Below are 27,193 nucleotides of genomic sequence, written 5' to 3'. Positions count from 1 at the left end.
GAAGAAACTCTTCAGAGCCTTATCGATTTTTTTTCACCACAGCTGTGTGTGTAAGTCAAATATTTATATAAACTTATTTCAACAAGTAAATTTTGTAATGTTTTTTCCCTTGATTAACATCAGAAACTTTACTTGTCTTGCATAAAGATGATGCTTCATGGAGAACTGGACACTGTTGAAAATTTTATCGTGATTAAGGATATAATGAAAGAAGAGTTTACCCAATTCTCTGTTAACCCAGATAGAATTGATTTGGTTAGCATTGACAATATACACTCTTTCTGCATGTTATATTTAATTTGCTTGTTGCCTAATTAAATCTTTTAAAATCTACAGTTCTTCTTCCCAGTTATATATAAAAGGCATTACCATTTACTAGTTATTGACAGCAATAAGTATAAGTTCATCATCATTGATAATGTGCATCGTGACGGAAAACCAGAAGAATTTTTCCACGATAGACCACTGTCTTTTGTAAGATTCTATGCTCTCTTTTGCTTAACAGCACTACATACTGTTCTTATTCATTATTGTGAATGTACAATGACTTTACATAGAGTGTACCTTCCCCAAAAATTTTGTGTCTGTCTTAATTTTCTTATTTTTGTGATATTGTACCTCATAATTATTAGTGACCTAATGTTTTCTTGCCCCCCTTCTCCGCCAGCGTAATGTTCTAGCAGAATACTTGAAAGACATCGGTGTTTCAAAGGTAAAAGTTGATCGCATTAAAAAACTGTAGCCTATTCTTGCAAAGATGAAGTGGAGAAACAACACTAACAAGACTGATTGTGGTGTTTACATTATGAGACATATGGAGACATTTAAGGGTAATCTAAATTGGACATGTGGGCTTAAAAAAGGCGATGTGAGTTTCAGAAGTAATACAATTATTTTTAATACATAATTCAGTACACATTTGTACATGTTCTAACCCCTTGTTTTCTTTATTTTGCTAGGATGCTCCCCTACTGATTCTGCGGAAGAAATACATTTCATATATGATTTCAATAGAAGGCAATGTATGTTTTGATGTTGTACTAAAGAAGGCAATGGATTTCCGTTCAAACCCACTGCCATGGGAAGAATATGACGATGAAGATGCTGAATTGAAGTTGTAAAAACTTTTTTTAGTTTCGTTTGTGAGTAATATAACATATATTGAGGAAGTTGCGAGTCGAACAACCTGAAGTTTGAAAAAATTTTAATTCAAGAGAGTGTTATATTCCGGAAACAAATTTCAATAAAGTTTATTATGTTCTTGCAGAACAACAATAATGTTTATTGTGCAAAACGCCTTAAAATTATTGTACTCTGGGAAAACAATTACAATCAAGTTGATGATGTCCCTGCAGAACAACAATAATGAACCTTTAATACAAATGTAATATACTTTGGCTATAAGAGTAATATACTTTGGCTATAAGAGTAATGTACATACAAGCCTTTAAGAATGTTTCTTGCAGAACAACAATAATGATCCTTTAATACAAATGTAATATACTTTCCCTATAAGAGTAATGTACTTTGGCTATAAGAGTAATGTACATACAAGCCTTTAGGAATGTTCCTTGCAGAACAACAATAATGATCCTTTAATACAAATGTAATATACTTTGGCTATAAGAGTAATGTACTTTTGCTATAAGAGTAATGTACATACAAGCCTTTAAGAATGTTCCTTGTAGAACAACAATAATGATCCTTTAATACAAATGTAATATACTTTCCCTATAAGAGTGATGTACTTTGGCAGTAAAATCGAATTGTGCATACAAGCCTTTAAGAATGTTCTCGTAGTGTATATTATGGATGTCTATCCTTGAATCAAAAATTTGCACCTTCCACTTCGTTATCAGATTCATCTTCTTCATCGTCGTCCTCCACATCATCAGATTCATCTCCTTCATCGTCGTCATCTTCATGGTAGTATTTGGTGAATATGCAACAAAATGTAAATTAAATATCAGATTTTATAAGGAGAAAATGGCCAAAATGAACAACTAAATTGATAATAGATTTAATGTTAACCAAATATACATTGCTTTGAAATTCTCATCTCAGTGCCTTGAACAACCATAATGTTCATTGCACAAAGAGCTTATGTGCCTCCATATAAGAGTGATGATTTTGGAAGGTAAACACTATGCGCTATGCATGTATAATTTAATAATTATTTAACATTAATGTAATATGCTTTAACAAGAAACCAAATTATACATACCTGTCAGATGGTTTGTTTCTTTGCAAGTCCTAGAGTTGTGTCCTTGGCGGCCACATGTTTTGCTGTACCTCTTCTCTTTTCCTCTCTTCTTTAGAGCTTTTAACATTTGTGATTCAATTCTCTTGCCCTTGGTCCTACCCTTGTTTTTAGATTTTTTAGGAACATGAATCACCAACTTCTGAGGTATTTTGCAGCCCACGTACTTTTCTATTTCTTTCATCTTGTCTTTCTTCTTTGCTGGAACACTTCTGTTACTAATCATATCCAATCTAATATCTCTCAGTTTTTCAATCAAAAGCTTCATGTCGTTATCATCACACTCAGCTACGCTGACACAAGAATAAACCTCTTGCCACAGCTCAGTACTCAAACTTTTCCGGTCAGAAAACTTTTGAGAGACATCTATCAGTTTGCCATCTTTATCAAAGACAGGCTTACTCATTGCAGCTTTTGTCCATCTTTGCATTATGTACTGTTCTGGTATTTTCTGAAAATCTTAGTTGTGTAGAATCCAAAGGCAGTGCCTGCACAACATGTAACACCCCCATACTCCAAGTGCCTTACCAGGGCCACTCAGGTATAAGGATACTACCATCTCGGTCGCCCGAGGCAATGAATATCATAAGACAATAAAGAAACGTACTTTAAAAGTAATTATTGTTTAAGTGATTACATGTTCAAAACCAAAACTGATAAAAGGAAATACAAGTTCTCAAAACTATCTACTATCAAAATACTATCAAGCGTCAGACACAGCGGAAGACTTCTAAACTGCAACGTGGTGACTCATCCCAGCTATCCCATACGCATCGTCTCATAACTGCTGACCACCCCCGAATGGATCACCACAGTTTTTAAAACAATAATCGGGGTCAGTACTAATCACACAATTTATATGATCCAACAACACAACAAACAACATAGCTCAAACAGTCACACACACAATCACACCCACTCCAATCAATCTCCGTCACCGATCGTCCACCGGACCAACCCGCCGGGGGGACCGCAGCCGTTCCCACCTAAGCCCCGCTCATCGTACGAGCGATAACCCCGTCCCATTAATGTGCACATCCCCTCCCGTGGCGGGTTCCAGAGAGGGCGAAACTAGGGCGTGAAGCCACTCCCGCAAGTGACTCCACTCACCGAGAACGCATCTCGAGAACCGAGACAAACAATCAAAGAATCACAATACAACATCAACAACCGTCTCAATCAATCAACAATCACTAACTACAAAGACAATCACCATACATTATGTAATTAATACTTTGAGTAGGAAACCCTACCGAATTCAACACAAACATCGACGATCTAGCAAATGTCTCAAAACCTTTCCTCTACGAACCCTTCTCCTATACACATAATCATACAATTATCACCTAATCAACATAACCCTCCCAAAACCCCCAAATCTACCCAATTAGGGTTTTAAACAAACTCAAAGAAACAGTATAAAATTGGTATGTAGATCTTATCCTTGACGCAAGGAACACTATGATGCAAAGAACAAGATGATCCGACACTCCTAGCCTTGGGGATTTGCCAACAACGCGACGAGAGAGAACTACGTAACTCCTTTTTCTTTTGAAGGGTTTAGAAAGATTAAAAGTGATTAAATAAACTAACGGAAACCTTTTATATCAAACTCGCGTTATTAGCAAAACCCGTCAAATCATTCCCCGTAAACCGTCTACTCGATCGAGTAGCTAAGGTACTCGATCGAGTGCCCCCTTACTCGATCGACTATCTACGTTACTCGATCGAGTACCCAACAGGTCAGAAACTATTTTAAAACGCAACACACCCTTACTCGACAGAGTAAGGCCTACTCGATAGAGTACCCAGAGACTCATAAAACCGTAGTATTACAGTCTTCCCTCCTTAAAAAGAACTTCGTCCCCGAAGTTCAACCCATACATAAAAACAACATACTAACTCGGTCAAGACGCAACAAAGCTACTAAGAACTCAAAACAAAACCCTAACTTACAAAACATGAAACCATGAACTCTTAACACCAACTCTACTAACTATTCCTACCTCCACACCTCGCTCACGATGTCGTATCAACTACATCATAAACTCTCCCGACACTAACTCCATACATAACCAACTACATAAACATCAAACGGAATGTTACATTCTACCACCCTTAAAAGGAACTTCGTCCTCGAAGTTTACTCACACTCATAACCTCATCATCCAACTGTCAACACTATCGAAGTATTCTCGCATTCCTAACATCGAACTACTACAAGTACGTCCATGACCTTTTAACACTATCAACCACAACATATACAAATCCATATCTTATGCTACACCAACACTCTACTTCCAAATATACTACCATATGAACAACCATCAAAATCTCTTTTATCGCATCCTACTCCTCTTAAGATAAATGTTACGTCCTCGTAACTCACTAATACTAAATCCTAGATATATCTTTTCATTATCCTCATCACCACCGCATGTCAAAGATAACCACCTATAACCTAAACACTCGCCATGCACATATCCAAGGCTCTCTTACTTAAACATTTTTCATACCTCAACTCGTACGGCACACCACCTAACCTATACCATAAAAATCGTAGGAAAATCACCATACTAACTCTCCATTCTTACTGCAAAACAACATACCTCTCTATGTAAGGCACCTATCTCCCAAAAGCATAACTCACGATCTACACTCGTTAGGTACACTCACACTAGATCCTCAAGTTCTTTTCTTTATTACCGCAAAACTCATACAAAACTTAACATGACACTAATTCCCAACACCCTACACTCACTGTCCCAAAATCTGATTATGAACCACCTGCAGCGTCCAGATCAATACAACACATGTTCCACCAATCACTTACCATGACTATGTCTAAAGCCTCATCTTAAAATAAGATCAAAAGTACTGTAACAACTTCTGACAACTGTGTCCCATCAACAGAATGTCACTATACCATGACAACAACGAAAACATATACAACTCTCTTTCATATCATACTCTACCCTCATACCAAAACTTAACTAGTAAGGAACATCAATAAACAAAACAACTGTCTATCTGTACAAACTAAAACTCACAGGAAGCAACATCAAACAAAACAACAATTTATGTGTAACTGGTATGTACTTTCGAAACTCGAATCATAATCATCCCGCCTACTCCACCACAACCGGTGACGACATCGCAACACCACCACCAACAGCCACACCGCAGTGCGAAAATACCCGCATCACAACACTAGGTACCGTGCCCGGATCATCACCCGAGGCACCACAACTACACCGATAGACATCACAACAGACACAATTCCATAAACACTGACCCAACATAACTTCTCGGACAAGAAAAACTTACTCAAATCCACTTTACTAGATCACAATGCAACATGTTATATGAATTAAACAGGTAATAATCTCATGAACATCATCCTTACCATTTCACGGAATAAACAAGTATCATCCATACACATACAATTTTAACTATCCATGCCAGATCAATCACATTATTACCTTTTGAACCTCATTCCATTAGTATACCGTACCAAACATAAATTAGAAAACAATCATATAACAACTTTACAATTATCACACCATGCCACTTCTTGTGAGGTCAGAACCTCACACAAACATTTACACGTATCATAGACCCGTAATCACATCCACCTAGTCAATCCTGATCACGTAAGTTACCACTCAACAAAGGTTACCTGTCGCCCGAGCTTAACTCATATGCCCCTCATAACATATTCTGTAATACCCGTCCTTTTAGAGACCCTTTGACCAGTGTTGACCGACCTTGGGAGCGGGAATAGTCCTAAAAAGACGTACCAAAGTTATCTTGAGTTGCGAGTTGGAAGTGGTACTCGATAGAGTAGAGGCTACTCGATCGAGTAACTTAGGTACTCGATCGAGTAGGGGGCTACTCGATCGAGTAGGTTGGGTACTCGATCGAGTATCGAGTTTGCAGCGAGGGTTTTATATCGCGTTTTGTTAAATCCGCAAATCATTTCCGCCTCATTTCTTCCATCCATCAGTCGCCTCTTTCCTTTCCCTTCACCACAAAACCTCCATGGAAGCCCTTTAAAGGTCCTTGTGCCTTAGGAGAGCGTAGCTTGAGTCGGGTAGCGGTCTTTTGCCGGGTTTCTCCTTATAGGTATGTCATAATCATCATCACTTTTCCCATTGTTGTGATTAGGGTTTGCTTGATAGTAATAGATAGTTGTTTTGCCCTTATAGGCTTTGCTTGGTTGCTGGTTATGACATATGTCGGCGTGGATTGGTTGCGGTTGCGTAAAGGTAGGTTCGCCTACTCAGTTTCTGTAGATAGTCTAGTGTGTCGATCGTTGTATCGTTGTTGTTGTGCTGCGATTGCGGTTGCGTGACAGTATGTAGACGATGTAGTGATTGTGATTGGAATTGTTTGTCTGTGGTTCTCGAGATGTGTTCTCGGCTGAGTGGAGTCACTTGCGGGAGTGGCTTCACGCCCTAGTTTCGCCCTTCGTGGAACCCGCCACGGAAGGGGATGTGCACATTAATGGGACAGGGTTATCGCTCGGTATGATGAGCGGGGCTTAGGTGGGAACGGCTGCGGTCCCCCACTCGCGGCGGCTGGTCCGGTGGACAGTCGGTGACGGAGATGGAGTGGAGTATCTGATTGTGATTGATTGGATTGTGTTGTTCTGTTAGTTGTGGTTAACTTGGTTGTGTCTTATCTCAGTACTGACCTTGTGTGGTTGCCTTGTTTGTTTATGTGTCTGCCGTGATCCCCTATGGTGAGCAGTCTGTCTTAGCAGGTGTTGATGTGGTTGCTAGCTGAGTCCTGGGCAGGGGATGAGTCACCACGAGATTTAATAATTATAGCAAGTAGTCTTTGAGTTGTATCTTTTATATCATTAGTTGGATAGATGGCTTGTAAAGTAATTTAATAGTTCTTTTATCGACACTTGATTATTACTATCCTCGGGCAACCGAGATGGTAACGCCTTTATATGCTAAGGAAGGCCTAGTTAAGGCTCCTCTGTATATGGGGGTGTTACAAAGTGGTATCAGAGCGACGATTTTGGAACCTGTAACAAATGAAAATAATGAATGTAGTGAGTCTAATAAAATGAACCTGGTATATGTGTAATGGGAGCCCCGCTGATGCTAGATTTTGGGTGAGTAGGCGCCCTCATTTCAAAATCTTGGCCCCGTGACACTTAAGCCAGTCACATGGTATGGGAATGTGGAGTCCGTGTATGTATGTGTGATATGTATGTTAACTGAGTCGGAGTTGCCTCTGGTTAAGTCGTTGCTAGAATTAATAAGTGTGATAGTGGCATTTGGGTCGTGTCAAGTAATCTTTGGTGGCATTCGTAAAGTTCTTGGCGTGATTAGTACGCTTACACAATAGTTATAAGATACGTGATAAAAGTTACGTAGTAGAGATGCGTGAGAATGAGAAAGTGAATGTCGGGACATGAAAAGCGAAAGTGTTGGTATATGTTATAAGTTTACGGTAGTCATATACGAGCTTATGAGTTATATCGTAATTGCTGTGATGATAGTAATAGAATAGTTGAGTTGTAATTTGAAGCATGGCATATAGTAATGCGTTAATACCTTGTTTATTGGTCGAAATTTTTCCGCTGCGTAATAATTGATTTGTGCAAGATGATTTACTTATGATTGAATGTGGGAAGTGATAGATTAATTTGTTATGAAGTATATGCAATTATATGTCACGTAAAAGAATGAATTAATGTTATTTACATGTTTCAAATTGAATGAACGCAAATGGGTAGTAATGTATAAAGTAAGTTCAGGTACAACATGATGGCATAATTATATTTATGAATGACTCGGCCGCGGGTAAACCGAGTTGGGTAATTGTGTAGCGTAGTGTGACATACACCTTACTAGTAAGGCGATATGTTATGCGTGGGTAATGATTGTAAAACGTGATTGAATGTGATAATTAGTGCCGAATCCCGAACTTAGTTTGGAATCGACACGCAGTGTTGTTTTGCAGGTATCTTCAAAGTTACTTAGTTCTTCTGACCAAGTACTTAACCACACTTGACCGAGTGCCGGTGCTTACTAGACCGAGTAGACCTCACTTGATCAAGTTAGGAAGCTATGACGTCGGGATGTGGAAATTTCTGCAGACACTCGATAAAATGGCTCCTACTCGATCGAGTAGGGTGGTACTCGATCGAGTACCCTAGGCACTCGATCGAGTAGGTTACTGTGCAGTGAGACATACGGGTTTCTTAAAGCCCCAATTATTTCCCTTTCTCCTCATTCTTCATCTATATTTCGACACACCTAAACCTTCATTCCTCTCAAAATCTCTCATACTCTTGGGTTAGTAGTGATTCTTGGGGTTAATTTCCTTGTTTAATTTCATTCCTTTACTGTATCACTTAATCAAGGTATGATTTCTTCTCTATTTCTATGTTTTTATGCTTTAAACTTGTTGAGGATGGTTATGTAATCTGAAATTTTTGATTTGTATGGTTATATTGTTGCTTTTAATGGTTGAAATATGATTCACATGCCTACTTTTCGTATTTGTTGGTGATTAAATGCTGTAAATTAGATTAGAAATTTGTAATTAGGGGGCCGAAAATTCTAGGGTTTACAAAATTGAAATTGATTTTTGATTGATTTACATTGATTAGATGATGGAATTAAGTATTATACATTGTTTATATCATGTTGGAGAATGAATTTTGATGATTTTCACCTTACAAAGTTGCCTTAAAATTCCGTCTTAAAAGTGCCTTAAGTGGAAATTCGTGATTTATATGTGGGAATTTGGCATTGTATATGAATGCTTAAGTAAAGGTTGAACTTCAATATGATAGTAATGATGATAAATGATGAAGAACAAGTCGAAATAGTCACAGCTGTAGAGACCGTCTGACAAGCTTACCTGAGTTAATTTCTTTTTCTAATATTGAGGATGATGGTCATATGTCCTAAATTACTTCTCCGCGAACTTGTATACTTGCCTCACATGTTGTTGGAAATGTTGTAGAGTAACCTTAGAATCATGCTAGGATATTGGAATTCGTTGAACATGTGTATTCACCATGACAAATTTTTCATAGCTGTGGTTTGTGAGTAGTTGTAAACTGAGTTTATATAATTCGAGGAAACTATTGGTGAAATGTGTGTATCTAGTTGAACATTCAAGTTTAATGGCATGAGTCATGCACTTCAAATATCAAACTGGTTGATGAGTTAGTGAACTTTGCTGAGTATATAGAACCCAAATTGCATGAAGTATATGTTTACATGTTTTATACAAAGTTGTTTACATCATGTGCCGAAACAGATGTCGAGACCGACCACAGGGAACCGTCAGAGTAAACGGGGAAGGGCTTCACAGCCCGAACCTGGGGAGGGTAGTGGACCTGTGGTACCCGCAGTTTCAGAGTACCCCAATGTTGTTTTTGTCGATTTCAAGCAGAGAGAGCGTTTTGTAGCTTTACAAAAATGCAAAATGAGACCTACGAGGTGTATAGACACTACTTTGTTGGAGGATTTGGGAATAGAGACGGATGTCCGTCACATATTCGAGACCTTGGGTTTTACGGGTTTGTATAGGCTGAGGAAACATACTTATCCTTTCCTCACTTTGGAGTTTATGAGCTCCTTTAGCTATGACCCAGCGGGCCAGACCGTCGAGTTTAGGTTAATGAACACCAGTTTTCTGTTGACTATGGATTTGTTTACCTCTCACCTCGGGTTGGCCAAGCCTCCCAAGGACTCTATCACCAATATTCCAGCCGAGTGCGGTGTCTGCCGTCTGATGCCTTGTCTGACTGGAAAGCAAGCTCCCACCTCGAGCAACATGCTGATTAATGACGTTCAGCATGTTACCTTGAGGGTCTTTCTCCGTTCTCTTTCGAACCTCCTTTATGACAGAAAGGATATCAGTAAATTGAATAATCATGAGATCTTACTTCTGATGTCTTACCTCAACCCGGAGCGAGCCAGGAAAGTGGTCTTTAATGCTCCTTCTATCGTTTGTGTTGCCCTTGTCTTGATGGCTTCTGCCTCTTCCCGGTACCTGAGTTGTGGCGCTATCGCCACTCGGTTAGCTGAGAAGCTAACCTCTTTTGAGGCTTCTTCGGAGTACGTGCCCCTAGCTACCCCAGTGCCCACCATGGACCGTGCCTACTATCTCGACCTGAAGTGGTTGAGGACCTTGGCTGACGATAGCCTAGCGTGGAGGGTGTGGGACATGAGTTGGATGAAAATTCCAGCTCCTCAGCACCTCCCACCGACGGAGCCCTTAGAGCCGGCGGTAGTGGCTGTGGATGTGGACGATGAGGAGGAGGAGAAGGAGGATGAGGATAGACCCCGACAGCTGCAGACCTATCTCATCGACGACACCATTCTCGAGGTGATGCCGGAGCCGACGAAGGGCGAGAATGAGGGAGTTGCGGTGGTGGAGAGGCCTGGATTGGGGAGAGGACCCCGTCGAGTGAGGGAAAGGGCCTCGGAGACTAGGCCACAGCCGGTAGCGCCACAGCAGCAGCAGCATCCTTTCCCGTGCTACCCTTACCTCGACACCCCGGAAACGCGATCCAGCTACTTAGCAGAACGAGTGTCATCTACCTTGACACTCAGGAACATGCACGAGATGGCGTACACTCAGGGGATAGGGACCGAGGGACCGCATCCAGTTTGGTGGAGTGGAGTTGAGGACTACTCAGGGGTTTTCCATTCCTACGGGGTGGAACAGTCGACGTGGGGGACACCTCAGTCCTTTGCCTACGGTGGATTGACCCCATGGCAACCTGTCATAACCAGCAGGAGTGGATGCGGGTGTTGGTTCATCGGGTGCAGGTATGCCTGGAGGTGGTGGGGGTGATGATGAGGTGATGGTTGATCAGCAGCAGCAGCAACAGGAGGAGTGATACTCCTTATTCTTATCTTTGTTTATGGTAGTTGGTGTTGGTAGTATTGTTAGATGTTAGTAATTGTTTTTCGTTTTTTTGAGACACGGTTTATGAACTTGTATTGTTGGCCATAAGGCCGGATTTGCTATTTCGACCTTATTGCAGGATGATTGGGAGTCGGGGCATCATCCCAACTCAATTTATGTGATGATCATGTATATATATGTTGGTTATGACAGGTTGTGTAAGAAACTTGGCCTGTAGGTACTCGACAGAGTACCACGTACTCTATCGAGTAGCTGCAGGAAAGGAATAGAGAAAGCATTCTGAACTCAGGCTACTCGATCGAGTAGCCAAGACACTCGATCGAGTAGCCTGGCACTCGATCGAGTACCCTCACACACTCAATCGAGTAACACTGTTACAGGAGGTTTTCAAAAATTAAAAGCGTGCAATTGTTTTATAATTACAAGTTTGATATTTAACGTGGTTGTTAGTGCTTAATAACATCTGGGAACCGTTAATTTTATATGTTGGAAGCCGTGCTTGAGTTTCCTATGTACCTATTTGTAACAAGTAGTGAAGTGGTGATGATTTCTTGTTGTTTTTAATATTCCATATTCCATATGCCATATTTCCATCTATCCTTTGAAGTTACATCCTTTCTCACATTTGGACATACAATGTTAACATGCTTTATCAACGGCGACTAGTTGTTCCAGTAAATTGTGTATGAATTCTAGGTTATCGAGCACTTAGTAATAAGTAATGTCCATAACAAATAATATAGCTTTAACTGATGTAATGCTACAAGTAATAGGTAATGTGTCTTGTGATTTTGACGGTGAACTTCGGGGACGAAGTTCCTTTTGAGAGGGGAAGAGTAATGTCGCGAAAGGAAAAGGCTGCTTTGAATTATATTTTGCTTGTTTATAATGTTTTATTGGTATTAGGTTTTGCTTTAATTACAAAATTTCCGAAGTATATGTGATTACTTTAGTTCTATAAAGTGAATGTGTTGTATGTTTCAATGGGCGGTCATAAAAAAATAGTTATGGTGCAATGAATCGTAATTGAATCACGTTGTTGAGTAACATGGTGGCATTAGTTGTACAGCATGAAAGTTGATATGAGACATGTTCCGGATTGATAGTCTGATAGTTGTTACCATATGTTGGGTGATCGTGGATTGTGCTTTGCATTGTGAAGGTGATGTTTTATATATATATAGAGTAACGGTTGACGGTGATAATGTGCGTATGATAGTAGTAAGAGTCGTTACGAGTAGAGCGTAGACAGTGATGATGATGACATGGGGGGATGGTATTTCTGGGGAGTCATGACTCGAGTGGGAAGAATATGTTGGGTCGTGTTTTTCCGTGTCTTATATGTTGGGATAGGTGAGTTGAAATTCGGGGACGAAGTTCTTTTAAGGGGGGAAGACTGTAATACCCGTCCTTTTAGAGACCCTTTGACCAGTGTTGACGGACCTTGGGAGCGGGAATAGTCCTAAAAAGACGTACCAAAGTTATCTTGAGTTGCGAGTTGGAAGTGGTACTCGATAGAGTAGAGGCTACTCGATCGAGTAACTTAGGTACTCGATCGAGTAGGGGGCTACTCGATCGAGTAGGTTGGGTACTCGATCGAGTATCGAGTTTGCAGCGAGGGTTTTATATCGCGTTTTGTTAAATCCGCAAATCATTTCCGCCTCATTTCTTCCATCCATCAATCGCCTCTTTCCCTTCCCTTCACCACAAAACCTCCATGGAAGCCCTTTGAAGGTCCTTGTGCCTTAGGAGAGCGTAGCTTGAGTCGGGTAGAGGTCTTTTGCCGGGTTTCTCCTTATAGGTATGTCATAATCATCATCACTTTTCCCATTGTTGTGATTAGGGTTTGCTTGATAGTAATAGATAGTTGTTTTGCCCTTATAGGCTTTGCTTGGTTGCTGGTTATGACATATGTCGGCGTGGATTGGTTGCGGTTGCGTAAAGGTAGGTTCGCCTACTCAGTTTCTGTAGATAGTCTAGTGTGTCGATCGTTGTATCGTTGTTGTTGAGCTGCGATTGCGGTTGCGTGACAGTATTTAGACGATGTAGTGATTGTGATTGGAATTGTTTGTCTGTGGTTCTCGAGATGCGTTCTCGGCTGAGTGGAGTCACTTGCGGGAGTGGCTTCACGCCCTAGTTTCGCCCTTCGTGGAACCCGCCACGGAAGGGGATGTGCACATTAATGGGACAGGGTTATCGCTCGGTATGATGAGCGGGGCTTAGGTGGGAACGGCTGCGGTCCCCCACTGGCAGGGCTGGTCCAGTGGACAGTCGGTGACGGAGATGGAGTGGAGTATCTGATTGTGATTGATTGGATTGTGTTGTTCTGTTAGTTGTGGTTAACTTGGTTGTGTCTTATCTCAGTACTGACCTTGTGTGGTTGCCTTGTTTGTTTATGTGTCTGTCGTGATCCCCTATGGTGAGCAGTCTGTCTTAGCAGGTGTTGATATGGTTGCTAGCTGGAGTCCGGGCAGGGATGAGTCGCCACGAGATTTAATAATTATAGCAAGTAGTCTTTGAGTTGTATCTTTTATATCATTAGTTGGATAGATGGCTTGTAAAGTAATTTAATAGTTCTTTTATCGACACTTGATTATTACTATCCTCGAGCAACCGAGATGGTAACGCCTTTATATGCTAAGGAAGGCCTAGTTAAGGCTCCTCTGTATATGGGGGTGTTACATATTCTCCCATTCGCATATCCATCACCCCCTGCCAAATGTAACCATACTATTAATACTCAACTACTAACAACCGCCTCATATAACCACATCTTACACTCTCTCACAACCATACATATCAACCTGGTCTCTGCAAAATCAACCGCTTCAGAATTGTTAACTTTCTAATATACCATCACCCTTAACCACTAGTCACAAACCATATCACTACCACTGTCCGGACATCAAATCCTTACACTCATCTCTAATTATCACGATTTCTTTCCTATCTTTTGTTAACATCCCAAATAACGAACATCAAATCCATCAACAAAATTACTTCAACATTCTTCCCAATACCATTCTTAACTGTATCATCATCCAAATCTCCACCAAAATCTCATATCATGCAGATATTCTACCAACTTCTTACTTTCCTGAATTCCTCAAAACTCAAGACTAATCATGTTGTCCCGAAACTCCTCTATAACCATTAACTAACATCCTCATGATTGGTAGCACACATCTCGATGACTCCTTACCTCTATATCACATAACTCCGGTCAACATTTCCTTAGTTTTATTCCCCTCATTCTTTTCTTTTACACTCTACAAAATCAATTAACCATTCAACTCCTTATCACTTCTACCTAACTCTTTAGTGTTCCGGTTACTTTCTCACTGCTCCAAAACTCACATCTAATTATTTCATATCGATATCATCTCACTCTTTCTTACCACAAATATTCTCTTATTATGTCATCAATCACCCTTGCCACTAATCCATCCATAGAATCAACGTTTACTGTTCAACAATTACATCTCTAGAAATCAAAATTCCTTTCATACCGCTTATTGCCCAAGGAAATCACACAGTAGTTTCATCTCTTAATAAACCAAATCTCCCAAACTCATTCACTGTCTACAAATCCACCTCGCGACATGTCTCCACAAAGTTCACTATATACTACTCTTCTCAACCCTTTTAAAACGAACATTCACTATGTATATTCTTAACCCACACGACTCCTAACCATCCCCCTCCACGATTCTTCACACATCTCAAGATGCCACCATTTGTGTCCCTCATTTCAATCTTTTCATTCTCACGTTCCATAAACTCACATCATCCCTTGCCCACATTTAATTACTTTTGCATTACTCAACGTACAAACATATCGCTCATCTCATCTCACAAAACATGCTCTATGTCTCCATAAACCATAACGATCTTCCTTTTCTTTTTCCACTATCTATCACAACCACGTATAACTCATGTCCTCCCACCGAACTCATACTCACCACAGGTGCCACTCACTACACCACAAGATTGGGTAACTTACGCGTCAAGACCAACGTACATGTAAAACAATGCATAAAGAAGCAAAATAACAACTTTGAATTAAACATAATATGCAACGAATTCAAAAAAAAGCATATGACCCAAAACAGGGGTCACTAGATCGAGTATAGGACACTCGATCGAGTAAGTTACTTACTCGATAGAGTAGGTGAAGATCAGAAGCACGTAAAACAAATTACCAGGGCTACTCGATCGAGTAACTAACGTACTCGATCGAGTCCCCCCCTACTCGATCGAGTACCAAGGCTACTCGATCGAGTACCTACGCATTTCTCAACACTGTCCAGTTTTCGTAAAACAGTCATAACTCGCTCATTTCTTGGTCGTTTTGGGCGTGTGACCTATCGTTAGAATCGTAAAAGGACAAGCTATCACCTCCAATTGGAATCACCTTAAAATCATTTATGAATCTCAAGTTATAACAGTTTAAAGACAACCTCCCTATAATCGAAAACACAACTACTTGATTTTACTTCCCAACAACTTAAACGACAACATGGTAAACAAAAACAACTCGATGCTCATAAAACCAGTATCCCTAACCACATGTTACTAACTTCAAAAGCCAAGCAACAAATAACTCGATGCACATATATCATTCAACTTACCAATCACATATTACCCACATGTTTTTATTATATAACTTTACGTAAACAAAATCACAATTATATGACATCAAGTATCATATTCACATGTTACTAGTATAACAACCTTATAAAATCTCTTCCATCATACAACATGCGTTAAAAAAAAATATCATATTATCATGCAACAATTATCATCTTTTTCCACCAATTATTCATGCTCTTACTCAAACTTTCAGCTATATAAACTCGTACAACACTACCAACAACATATATGTATACATAACTCTATGTATAACTCCAATCAAACAAATTTTCTTTTCGTATTTCTATAATGCCATATCGTAAAACAACTATCATACTTTCAATCAATAACTTACGAAATCACATCATCACCATCTTTTCTACACATTCCTCATTCTCAACATACATACATCCACTGATTCATGCCACACATCACTACATAGGTACACAATACACAAGGTAAACACATAGCGATCCCGACTCATATCCCATAGTGACCGGTTCAAAATTGTAGGGCGAGTTCGCGACTTTAGGATGTCTCCCAAGTTTTTGCATTAGCTCCTACAACTTTTACCCCGGGTTCATTTTATTTGACTCCCTATGTTTATTGGGTTCATTGGTTATAGGTTTCAGGATCGTCGCTCTGATACCATTTGTAACACCCCCATACTCCAAGTGCCTTACCAGGACCACTCAGGTATAAGGATACTACCATCTCGGTCGCCCGAGGCAATGAATATCATAAGACAATAAAGAAACGTACTTTAAAAGTAATTATTGTTTAAGTGATTACATGTTCAAAACCAAAACTGATAAAAGGAAATACAAGTTCTCAAAACTATCTACTATCAAAATACTATCATGCGTCAGACACAGCGGAAGACTTCTAAACTGCAACGTCGTGACTCATCCTAGCTATCCCATACGCATCGTCTCATACCTGCTCAATAACTGCTCACCACCCCCCGAATGGATCACCACAGTTTTTAAAACAATAATCGGGTTCAGTACTAATCACACAATTTATATGATCCAACAACACAACAAACAACATAGCTCAAATAGTCACACACACAATCACACCCACTCCAATCAATCTCCGTCACCGACTGTCCACTGGACCAGCCCTGCCAGTGGGGGACCGCAGCCGTTCCCACCTAAGCCCCGCTCATCATACCGAGCGATAACCCTGTCCCATTAATGTGCACATCCCCTCCCGTGGCGGGTTCCACGGAGGGCGAAACTAGGGCGTGAAGCCACTCCCGCAAGTGACTCCACTCAGCCGAGAACGCATCTCGAGAACCAGAGACAAACAATCAGCAATCACAATACAACATCAACAACCGTCTGAATCAATCAACAATCACTAACTACAGCACAATCACCATACATTATGTAATTAATACTGAGTAGGGAAACCCTACCTGGAATGCAACACAAACATCAGACGATCTAGCAGCTGTCTCAAAACCTTTCCTCTACGAACCCTTCTCCTATACACATAATCATACAATTATCACCTAATCAACATAACCCTCCCAAAACCCCCAAATCTACCCAATTAGGGTTTTAAACAAACTCAAAGAAACAGTATAAAATTGGTATGTAGATCTTACCCTTGACGCAAGGAACACTATGATGCAAAGAACAAGATGATCCGACACTCCTAGCCTTGGGGATTTGCCAACAACGCGACGAGAGAGAACTACGTAACTCCTTTTTCTTTTGAAGGGTTTAGAAAGGTTAAAAGTGATTAAATAAACTAACGGAAACCTTTTATATCAAACTCGCGTTATTAGCAAAACCCGTCAAATCATTCCCCGTAAACCGTCTACTCGATCGAGTAGCTAAGGTACTCGATCGAGTGCCCCCTTACTCGATCGAGTATCTACGTTACTCGATCGAGTACCCAACAGGTCAGAAACAATTTTAAAACGCAACACACCCTTACTCGACAGAGTAAGGCCTACTCGATAGAGTACCCAGAGACTCATAAAACCGTAGTATTACACAACAAGCCCATTCTCTGAAACATAGAACAGGAACAAGTAATCTCCATGTTATCTGGTGAATATGCTACGTTCCATGACTTATTTGGCATCTGCAAGTCTGTTAGAATATATATTTTTGTCTCATCAATCTTCTCCACATCTTTAAAACGGCAATCAGACAAAGCTGCAACCAATTCTGTTTGGAAGTCTTTGAAAATGTTGTGCGAGTACATTTCAGAAGCATGGACTTCAAGGTTTGACTTTGTTTTCTGTGGGATTTCAGAGTGTTTGTTGTCACTGTTCAATTTGGACTGCTTGTGTCTTTGTGCTTCCAAGGCACTCTCATAGCACACCCAAAACTCAACAAGGGTCAAATGAGGTGTGAGGAACCTGTCAAAGAAACTGTTTTCACTCTCAGACCTAGAAGTAACCCCTCATCAAGCCAGACATTGAAACATCTTTAAAATAGGCAGGGATCCACTGTTCCCTGAGATCGTACAAATCTGAAAACCACTCGTGTTCTACAAGTTGATAATTAGTCATTATCTTCCCCCATTGTTCTTCGAATTCATCAGGCTCAAGTTGGTTGTTCCAAACACACCTATTGAGCCTGGTCTTAAAATCCTCATCTTGAAACAGTTGATAACTGAATTTTTCTCTTAGTTTCTTCATGATGTGCCACATGCACAGTCTGTGTGTTGACTCCTTAAACACTTCCGGGACTACCGACTTCATTGATTTGTTATAATTCTCGGCTGGCACCCGCCCATTGCTTCCAAAAATGTCTTGAACAGTCATGTATAACACTCAATACTTTCATCACCTATCAACCCAGCTCCAAAGGTTATGCACCTTTTGTGGTGATCAACTCCTGTGAAAGGCACAAACACCATATCGTACTTGTTTGTTCCATATGTAGCATCTGCTGATAAAACCTCACCGAACAGCATGTAGTTCTTTATGCAGATCGGATCTGCCCAAAACACTCCATCCAGACACTTGTTTTCATCTACTATAAAATCAAAGTAAAATGAACTGCATGTGTCTTTTCTCCCAATAAAATTTTCAACAAAAATTTGTGCATCAAAATTACCAATGTAGGTTTTTATGTCCCTGGCAAAGTTTTTGAAATCAACCTCAGTAGCCCCAATGTTGTCGTAACCTCCACACAGCTCCTTCCAACCTCTATAGGCTTTCACACCACCTAGTTTTAGCACCTTTACCTTTGTGACAAATTGCTTCTGTACCTCTGTCATTTTTCGGTTTCCTTTCAAGAATATTGTAGATTCAGGCGAAGCAAGTGGATGGTTATGCGCTTCATCGAATCTGGTAACAATATAAGTTCCATTTTCTTGGTATTTAAACTGCACTAATGCACGACAGTCAATTCTTGTAATCGGCCTCACACGGCTTATGTCTGTCACATCAGATTCTGCATCATTCTCAGCAGTGTCAGTATCAGTATCAGTCCTCTTCCTTTTCCTACTTTCCTTTACACCTTGCCTATTGCAGACAATATTCCTTAATGCAAAACTGTTTGGTAACTCATTGCCTTTAATCCTTTTTGTTGTTGCAAGTCTTGGCGTAAACCCACAGATTGTACAATATTCTTTGTAGAATAACTCTGCTGATTCTAGCGTTTCGAATACTTGTCCTACTTTAGGTTTCTTTTCCTCTGGACAGAATGGAATGTACTAGAGTGCATTTAATGTTTCAATTCTTGTCCTTGGTGTTTTAAAGCTGTTATTTGTAGAAGAAGACGTAGTTGCATCACTTGTACTCATTGTCTGCTTCAAGAGTAGTTAAGTAAGTAAGTATATTGAATATTATTGCATCAATAATGCAGTAATCCAATTCTAATATGCTCTACAAAGATTGGCAATTTATTTCGTACAAATAAAGGTTCATATATAATGTATTCCTGCGAATGTCCATTATCATGCCTTTAAAGGAACATTTATTTTACTGCTAATGTTCATAGGAAATATTGTTGTCCATTTTGATATAGCATATATATAATGTATTGAATGCTAATGACATTAAACAAAGAAATAGTCATAATATTATTTCATTAATATTAGAAAAATATTTACAAAAGCCATTTAAGGCTTTCAAAATGGTAAAGCCTACTAAGGCTTATACTGAAAAAAAAAAACACAAGATAATACCTAATAACAATAAACACAAGATAACACAAGATATTTCTAAACTAATCTAACAGTCGGAGTCATAATAACCCTCATCCCCAGACTGTTCCTCAATTTCATATTCTTCTTCTCTTTGCTTTAAAAATTGTCGTTCTTGTCTTTTGTGATGTCTAATTATTTCTGCACGACTAGACATAGTCGTGCACATGCAGAATCTGTCAAGGAGCCGATTATTCTTTGTGATATAGATTACACCATTTTCATTTCCGTGAACCGCGCCTCGGTAATAATCCCTCTCCATTACCTTTTGCTTTCTCCCTATAAGGAACCACTTTGACCAGCCCTTGCACACCATGGCCATGTTTCTCTTTTCCTCCCTCCTAAGTCGATTAAAAAAAATCTGGAGGAATGCCTGATTAGTAAGGAAAGGATGTAAAGGACGACTGTGAGATGGTACATCCATCTCCACAGGAATGGCATCTCCATCAAACCATTTTGAAGAAAACTGGCTTACTTTCCATTCCCAATAATGGTCCATGAAATTTTGTTTGTAAGCAGCATTCGTGTAGGGAACTATTGTGCATTTGGAGTAAGACATTGTTTTTTTTTTAAATAAAATTAACTAGTTTTCTGGACAGATTAAAAGTTTTGCTTATTGGAAAAGGTAGGATGGAAAACTGGTTGTGTACTCTTGGGTTTATATAGTGGATTAATTGATTATAAGAGAATAAATTCTGTGAACAGTTGTGTCTTTTCAACTGACACAAACATAATCATGGTAATTAATAAATTGGGTGAAGTTATCTATGTTACTTTAATCTATTGCATAAAACAGTATATGCACATTATGAAAATACGTAATGGACATTTGAATTAAACTGAATTCACATTTTTTTCCAAATAATGTTCCATGTTCTTTTTTAAATAATTTAATGTACGTTTAAATATAATATAATGTACATTTTCCAAACAGTGCTTAATGATATTTTAGTTGTACCTAATTATCAGAAAATGCAAATTACGAATATAGATAGTTGACAAATTATTTTATGGAACATGTTTTTTTATAATTAATATAATTTACATTTAGAAGTAATATTCAAATTAATGTGAATAATTGCGTCTTTTCACCACATAAGCAAGTTACAAACCGTCATTTGACTTATTGTGACTTATTGTGAACAGTTGCAAGACAACTTGCAAAAGGTAATAATTACTTACACATCCTTATTATATATAATGCACATTTCACTAAGACTGATTGGACATTTCCTTATGAAACATGTACAACACAACACAACACATTATTTTTACATGCAAAATTACTTTTCAGTTACTTTAAATTGCACACTTTTCCTTTCTCATTATTTTTAGTACATTTTTTCTCACCACAAAGTACATTTGCATTTATCATCCTCCTAAAATCAAACAAACAAACTATAAACCCTAATTTAACACTTTTCATTATAAAATTAATGTTTTTGTGGTTCTGTACATTAAATCTAGTTAACTAAATTTAATCAAATCCGAAATTAAGTTGAATTTGATTAAATTCAACTTTAACATCATCATAAAATCAATTCAACAACGATTCAGAAAGGAATTAAATAACATTGAATGAACATACCTCAATATTGACTGTAGAAAACAATAATTCCAGATGAATGACGAAATCAATTCCGATTTTCCTTACAAAGTTTTGATCTTGAAATAATTGAATAGCTGATGAATGCAAAATTTTGAACAAATTGACTCTGATTTGCGCTTCGAACACAGCAATTGATGATGAATAACCGATTTTAGATCACTAAATTTGATATGGAAAGACAGAAATTTACAAATTAAGGAAGGATTAATGATGAAATCGATTGATTTTATTTCGTGTGGTTTGATTTTGTTACGTAGGCTTGATATTGCTGACATGTACAGTCTTATTTTTTGTTTTCCGTGAAATTCTAAGAGAAGCGCGCCTCTAATCTCAGCCGTCAGATAATTTGATGGACGGTTGAGAGCTGTTCTCACGGTTCTCGCGATAAGCCCCGTTCTCACCGGAACTCTACCCTAATAATAATAATAATAATAATAATAATAATAATAATAATAATAATAATAATAATAATAATAATAATAATAATAATAATAATAATAGTAATAATAACAGTAATAATAACAGTAATAATAACAGTAATAATAACAATAATAATAACAACAATAATAATAATAATAATAATAATAATAATAATAATAATAATAATAATAATAATAATAATAATAATAATAATAATAATAATAATAATAATAATAATAATAACAATAACAATAATAATAACAATAACAATAATAATAACAATAATAACAATAATAACAATAATAACAATAATAATAATAATAATAATAATAATAATAATAATAATAATAATTAATAATAATAATTAATAATAATAATAATAATAATAATAATAATAATAATAATAATAATAATAATAATAATAATAATAATAATAATAATAATAATAATAATAACACATTCAAGATGTTTTATTATGCATTTACTCCATTTTTGTTTTTCCTCTTCTCCCATTCATTGTAAGTTTGTAACCTAATTTCAACCTTTCATCCTACTCTTGAATTCTTAATCTTAATGAATGTTATTGCATTTTTTTTATATATGTATACTTCATCTCTTTAAGTGAAATTACATATCTTTTGTGTATATCATGGTATTGATTTTTTTTAATGGTTTTTTTAACATTTCTATTAGTAAATTAAGTCTAACCTCTTTATTTTGTTGTGTTTTATAGGATTCAATGTCATGATCTTCTTTGATGTGAACGCTTTATTGTTATGTCGTAAGTTACTACTTTCGCCTATTGTTTCATTTTTCCATTTTTTTATTTGTTTAACCCTTTAATTTTCATATATGTATAGTTTCTATTCTTACCAGCTTGGAGTTCAACATGACAAACAAAACCTTATATTTCACCTCATTCATAAATTTTTTTTTAAAAATTAAAAAATATAAGTTGCAAACACAATAAAAAAAATTGATGCAAACCTTTTATCTCGCTCCCATAACTTTGGTTATAAATTTACCCTATTTATTTAACTTTATTATCTTCTTAATGATGATCTTTTTGCTTTTCCCTCACCATTATATAACAATAATCATAATTTTCATGTTATTCAAAAAATTGGTATGTAAAGTACAATATTATAAAAAGACAAGACTAAATATTTCACTAAGTCATCTCACTAAGCCATCTCACTAAGACATTTGTCATAAAAAAAAATTATTTTTTATTATCATGTGTCACATGCTTATTAGTAAAAAAATTTAAAAAATATAAAGTCTCAAACATACAAAATAAATTAAAAAAAAATTGATTCAAACTTTTATCTCCCTCTCATAACTTTAGTCATCAATTTACCCTATTTATTTAACTTTATTACTTTTATTTAATGATGATCTTTTTGCTTTCCCCTCACCATTATATAACAATCGAAATTTCCATTTTATTCCAAAAATTGGTATGTAAAGTTTACATAGATAACTAGAATATTTTTTTACTTTTTTTCTTTATTGTATATTGAATTAATTAGCATCTTATTTTTTTTATTTTTGTGTTTTCAAATTGCAGGAGGATGATACATACTCACATAATTTAAAAATATTACCTTAAGCAACTTTTTATTAGTTGAATATGCAACTCTTTTCACTATGAAGTTTCATGCGGCGGCCCTAAAACCCCATCTATAATCTATACAATCTAATTAAAGGGGGGTACTTAAAATGACAAATTTAATTAAATGTAATATGAAAATTTTAATGTGAGGTGAATTATCAATTTATAGTTACATGGCATTGATTTCACTCACTCATCTATAAATAAATCTATACGACTTAATTAAATGGTACCTAAAATGACAAATTTTAATGTGACAAAAGAATGTCAATGTAATAAAATTTTTAGTTTCCTCTCATCTTTATACCTATTAATAATTAATACATTCTACTAATTTAGCATATCACATTTTTCTTAAATGATGAATTTTTGGCCTCCCTCCTCATTTATACTACCTATACACATTGTCATATTTTTGTCTACGATTATCATCTCTTGTGTTATCACAATATCTCTACTTGTCTACCTTAAACACCTTTGAGATTTTATTTTGTCGGTCTAAACACTTTAATTCATTCAATTAATAAAGAGAACTTAAAATAACGCCTAAATATTTGTTGGAAGATAATCATTTATAGTCCATAATCTTTAAGCTGATTAAAACAATAAATTATTAACGATCCCGTGATTTTAAAATTAATGATAATAGTGAATTTAACTATAAAAATAGCGGGAATAGTCAAAGATACAACAGTAAGCGAAGTAGTATTGAACGTAATAGTATTAACAAGGGAGAGTCGTGGAAGTAATAATATCAACAGCGGGAGAATAAGTGAATGTGTCTCATAATTTGTTGATAAATTTGGCATCTCATCGTAATTTCAAGATATAGCATAGAACAATATATTATAAATCGTAAATGTATGTGTTTAAAAAATCTAACGCAATTATATTTTATACAAAATAAAATTTAAATGGTAAATAGAGATAGTCCGGGCGATGCCGGGCAGCAAACCTAGTTAAATGTAAACTACATGTACAGATAATAATTACTATAAGTAAATATAATATTTTGTTCAATTTTTTTGTAGTACATTTAACTAACTAAGCAAATACATTACATTGAATTTAAACTAAAAGTATATATTTAATAGTTATTATAGGTAAATATTATTTTAACTTGGATTTTACACATACATATAACAAAAGATTTACAAATTTATCAAAGAGATGGATGCGTCACAATGGTAATAGCAAGTGGATGTGGATCAGGAGGTCATGGGTTCGAGAAGTTCTGACCTGATGATTTAATTAGAGTAACTTAACAAGTTAACCACACATCTAAAATTACTAACCTAACCCTACACTAACCAATAGATATTAACCCTAGTTTGCCACGTGTCGCGGTGTTATTGGTTGTGTATGAGTTTTTCATACACCTCGTGTATGTGTAGCCTTTTTGTATAATTTCTATTTGACCATATTTTACATAATTTTCGCCATTATAGAAATATAGAATATCTAACGTACTCTATATTCATACTCAAACTCTACACCTCTTTGTTTCATTTTGATTTTTATATTACTTTCAAAAAATTTGTTTATATAATTTATAATGCTAATTTTTCTGAAGGTGAAATGATGAAATATGTTTGATGTGTAGGATGAAGAATTGTAAATCTGTATTTGGGGTAAAAGACTTTACTATGGACGTCAAGTCGTCAAACAACAGATAAGAGCCCCTACCTTCGCCGCTTATTCCCTTTGGTAATTTATTTATGTTTTATCTACTTTTTATTTTTATAATGTCAATCGAAAAATGAGATTATAACAGGAGTTCAGATGAATGAAGGCTAAGGTAATAAAGGTGAATGTCGAGATGAACAAGGGACTTACAACGAGATTTGTATGGACCGAGATACTAAACTTGTCCAGTAACAATAACTCAATCGATTTTAGAAAATGAGAGAGCATTTGAGCCAGAGCAAAAACTATAGTCGTACGTAGTGTGTTTCATTCTCGTGGCCAACGTCGTATGGAGCGGGATATTGTTAAGTTGAAGACTCAATCTTCGATTTTAGTCGACCGTTTAGCATTTCTTCGCGGGTACAAAGAGATTGTTGCAGTAGCTAATAAGACTAAAAGAAAAAAGACTACGGTAATAATGTACATATATCGTTGTTGTACTCCATTGTAAATTTAAATATAAGAAAAAAAAATAACATCATGCAATACCCAGACTATACTATACTATTACTTTATTAATCTTACCCATCAATGCATATAGTTAAGCAAACTACTACGAAGTGCTTGATTTATATATAAAATGGTGCCTCTTTTGTATGAAGTTGTTACCGGTCGCTCAGTTGACTAAGTGTTATTCATTAGCAATTAAAATAAATTACATAGAATGAGTTATCTTAGAAAATTAGGACGACTACGATTATATTTAAAATATTACCTATCTATTTTTATAATGCAATTTTAAAGACAACCTATGCGGAATCGCATAAGTTACAAGAAGGGTAAGGGGTCAAGCAGTGGGTGGGACTAGGTTGGTGGTTATGCTTGAGTACAAGGCGTAGATAGTGGAGGCAAGATAGGGTAAGGTAGTTGGAAGACGGACATAGGATATGGATTGAATGATGGTGGTTAGTTGTGGGGGACTCGGGGTGCGGAGATACGGGTTGAGAGGGACGTCGTAGTCCTAGGTGTCGGCCACCACCGCGGTGGAGGGTTTGCTGGTAGGTGATCATTGATGGAGAATGCTATTTCCAGACGTCCAGGTGATGGTGGGTGGGAGAGAAAATGAAGGAGATGTTAGAAAATTGCGAGGATAATAAAGAACAAGGGTAAGATGACAAAAAGTACGTGTACAATAATGAGTAAAATTAAATATATATTGCATGATAAAATGGTTATGAAATCGACAATAATTTTATATTCACTTTTCATATTTCCTCCTACGTTAAAAAGGCAGAGAAAAAAAAAGCAGTGTAATTCGAATAGAATTAAGCAACATAAACTTATCAAACGTGTATGGGTAGACAATGTAATTTTTCTAAAATTTAGTTATTTACTAAATAAGAAAATACGATAGTTTTTAATTCTAATAATACTTTTAGTTACCATCCGTGAAGTGCACGGGTTCCAAAACTAGTAAAGAAATAATAGAGATTATTTTATCTTCCTCCTCAAACCAACCTTCAACAATCACGAGTCTTCATCAATGGTGGCCGAAAAACAAAGTAGCGTAACCACATAGTGTCACCATTGCAACCAACCTCTGATATCCGCAGCAAAATGCCAGATCGTCATCCCTCATCGCACCGTCATCACTCCGTCGTAATTCCGCCGGGGATCCTCTCACTTTCAAAATTTAATTTTCTTAACTCGACCAAATTGTGAACAATGAACGGTGTATAAATTGACGTAATTTCATGTAAGCCTATCTTTTGATGATTTTTGAGAAATTGTTTAAACAAATAGCAGGTTAAATTGGGTAGAAGATGAATGGGTGAGTATAAATGTATAGTTTGATATCCTGGGTTTTGGAGTGCTTGAGAAATCCAGTTATTTTATTAGAATCCATCATAACCATTGATTATATGACAAGGCACGTGGCAAC

The 27,193-nt window shown here is 37.0% G+C and overlaps 1 protein-coding gene across 1 annotated transcript; it reads right to left on the bottom strand.

Annotated features, from left to right (window-relative positions):
• Window positions 1-18,215: 18,215 nt before the first annotated feature.
• On the bottom strand, window positions 18,216-18,593 carry LOC141588023 (protein FAR1-RELATED SEQUENCE 5-like). The gene has a single exon (XM_074409482.1). It carries the CDS (start codon window positions 18,591-18,593, stop codon window positions 18,216-18,218), a length of 378 nt encoding a protein of 125 aa, XP_074265583.1.
• Window positions 18,594-27,193: the final 8,600 nt, after the last annotated feature.

Source organism: Silene latifolia, chromosome 1 (assembly GCF_048544455.1).
Source record: "Silene latifolia isolate original U9 population chromosome 1, ASM4854445v1, whole genome shotgun sequence".
Lineage (NCBI taxonomy): Eukaryota > Viridiplantae > Streptophyta > Magnoliopsida > Caryophyllales > Caryophyllaceae > Silene > Silene latifolia.
Note: the sequence above shows the minus strand (reverse complement) of the source record. Positions and strands in the feature narration are given on the sequence as shown.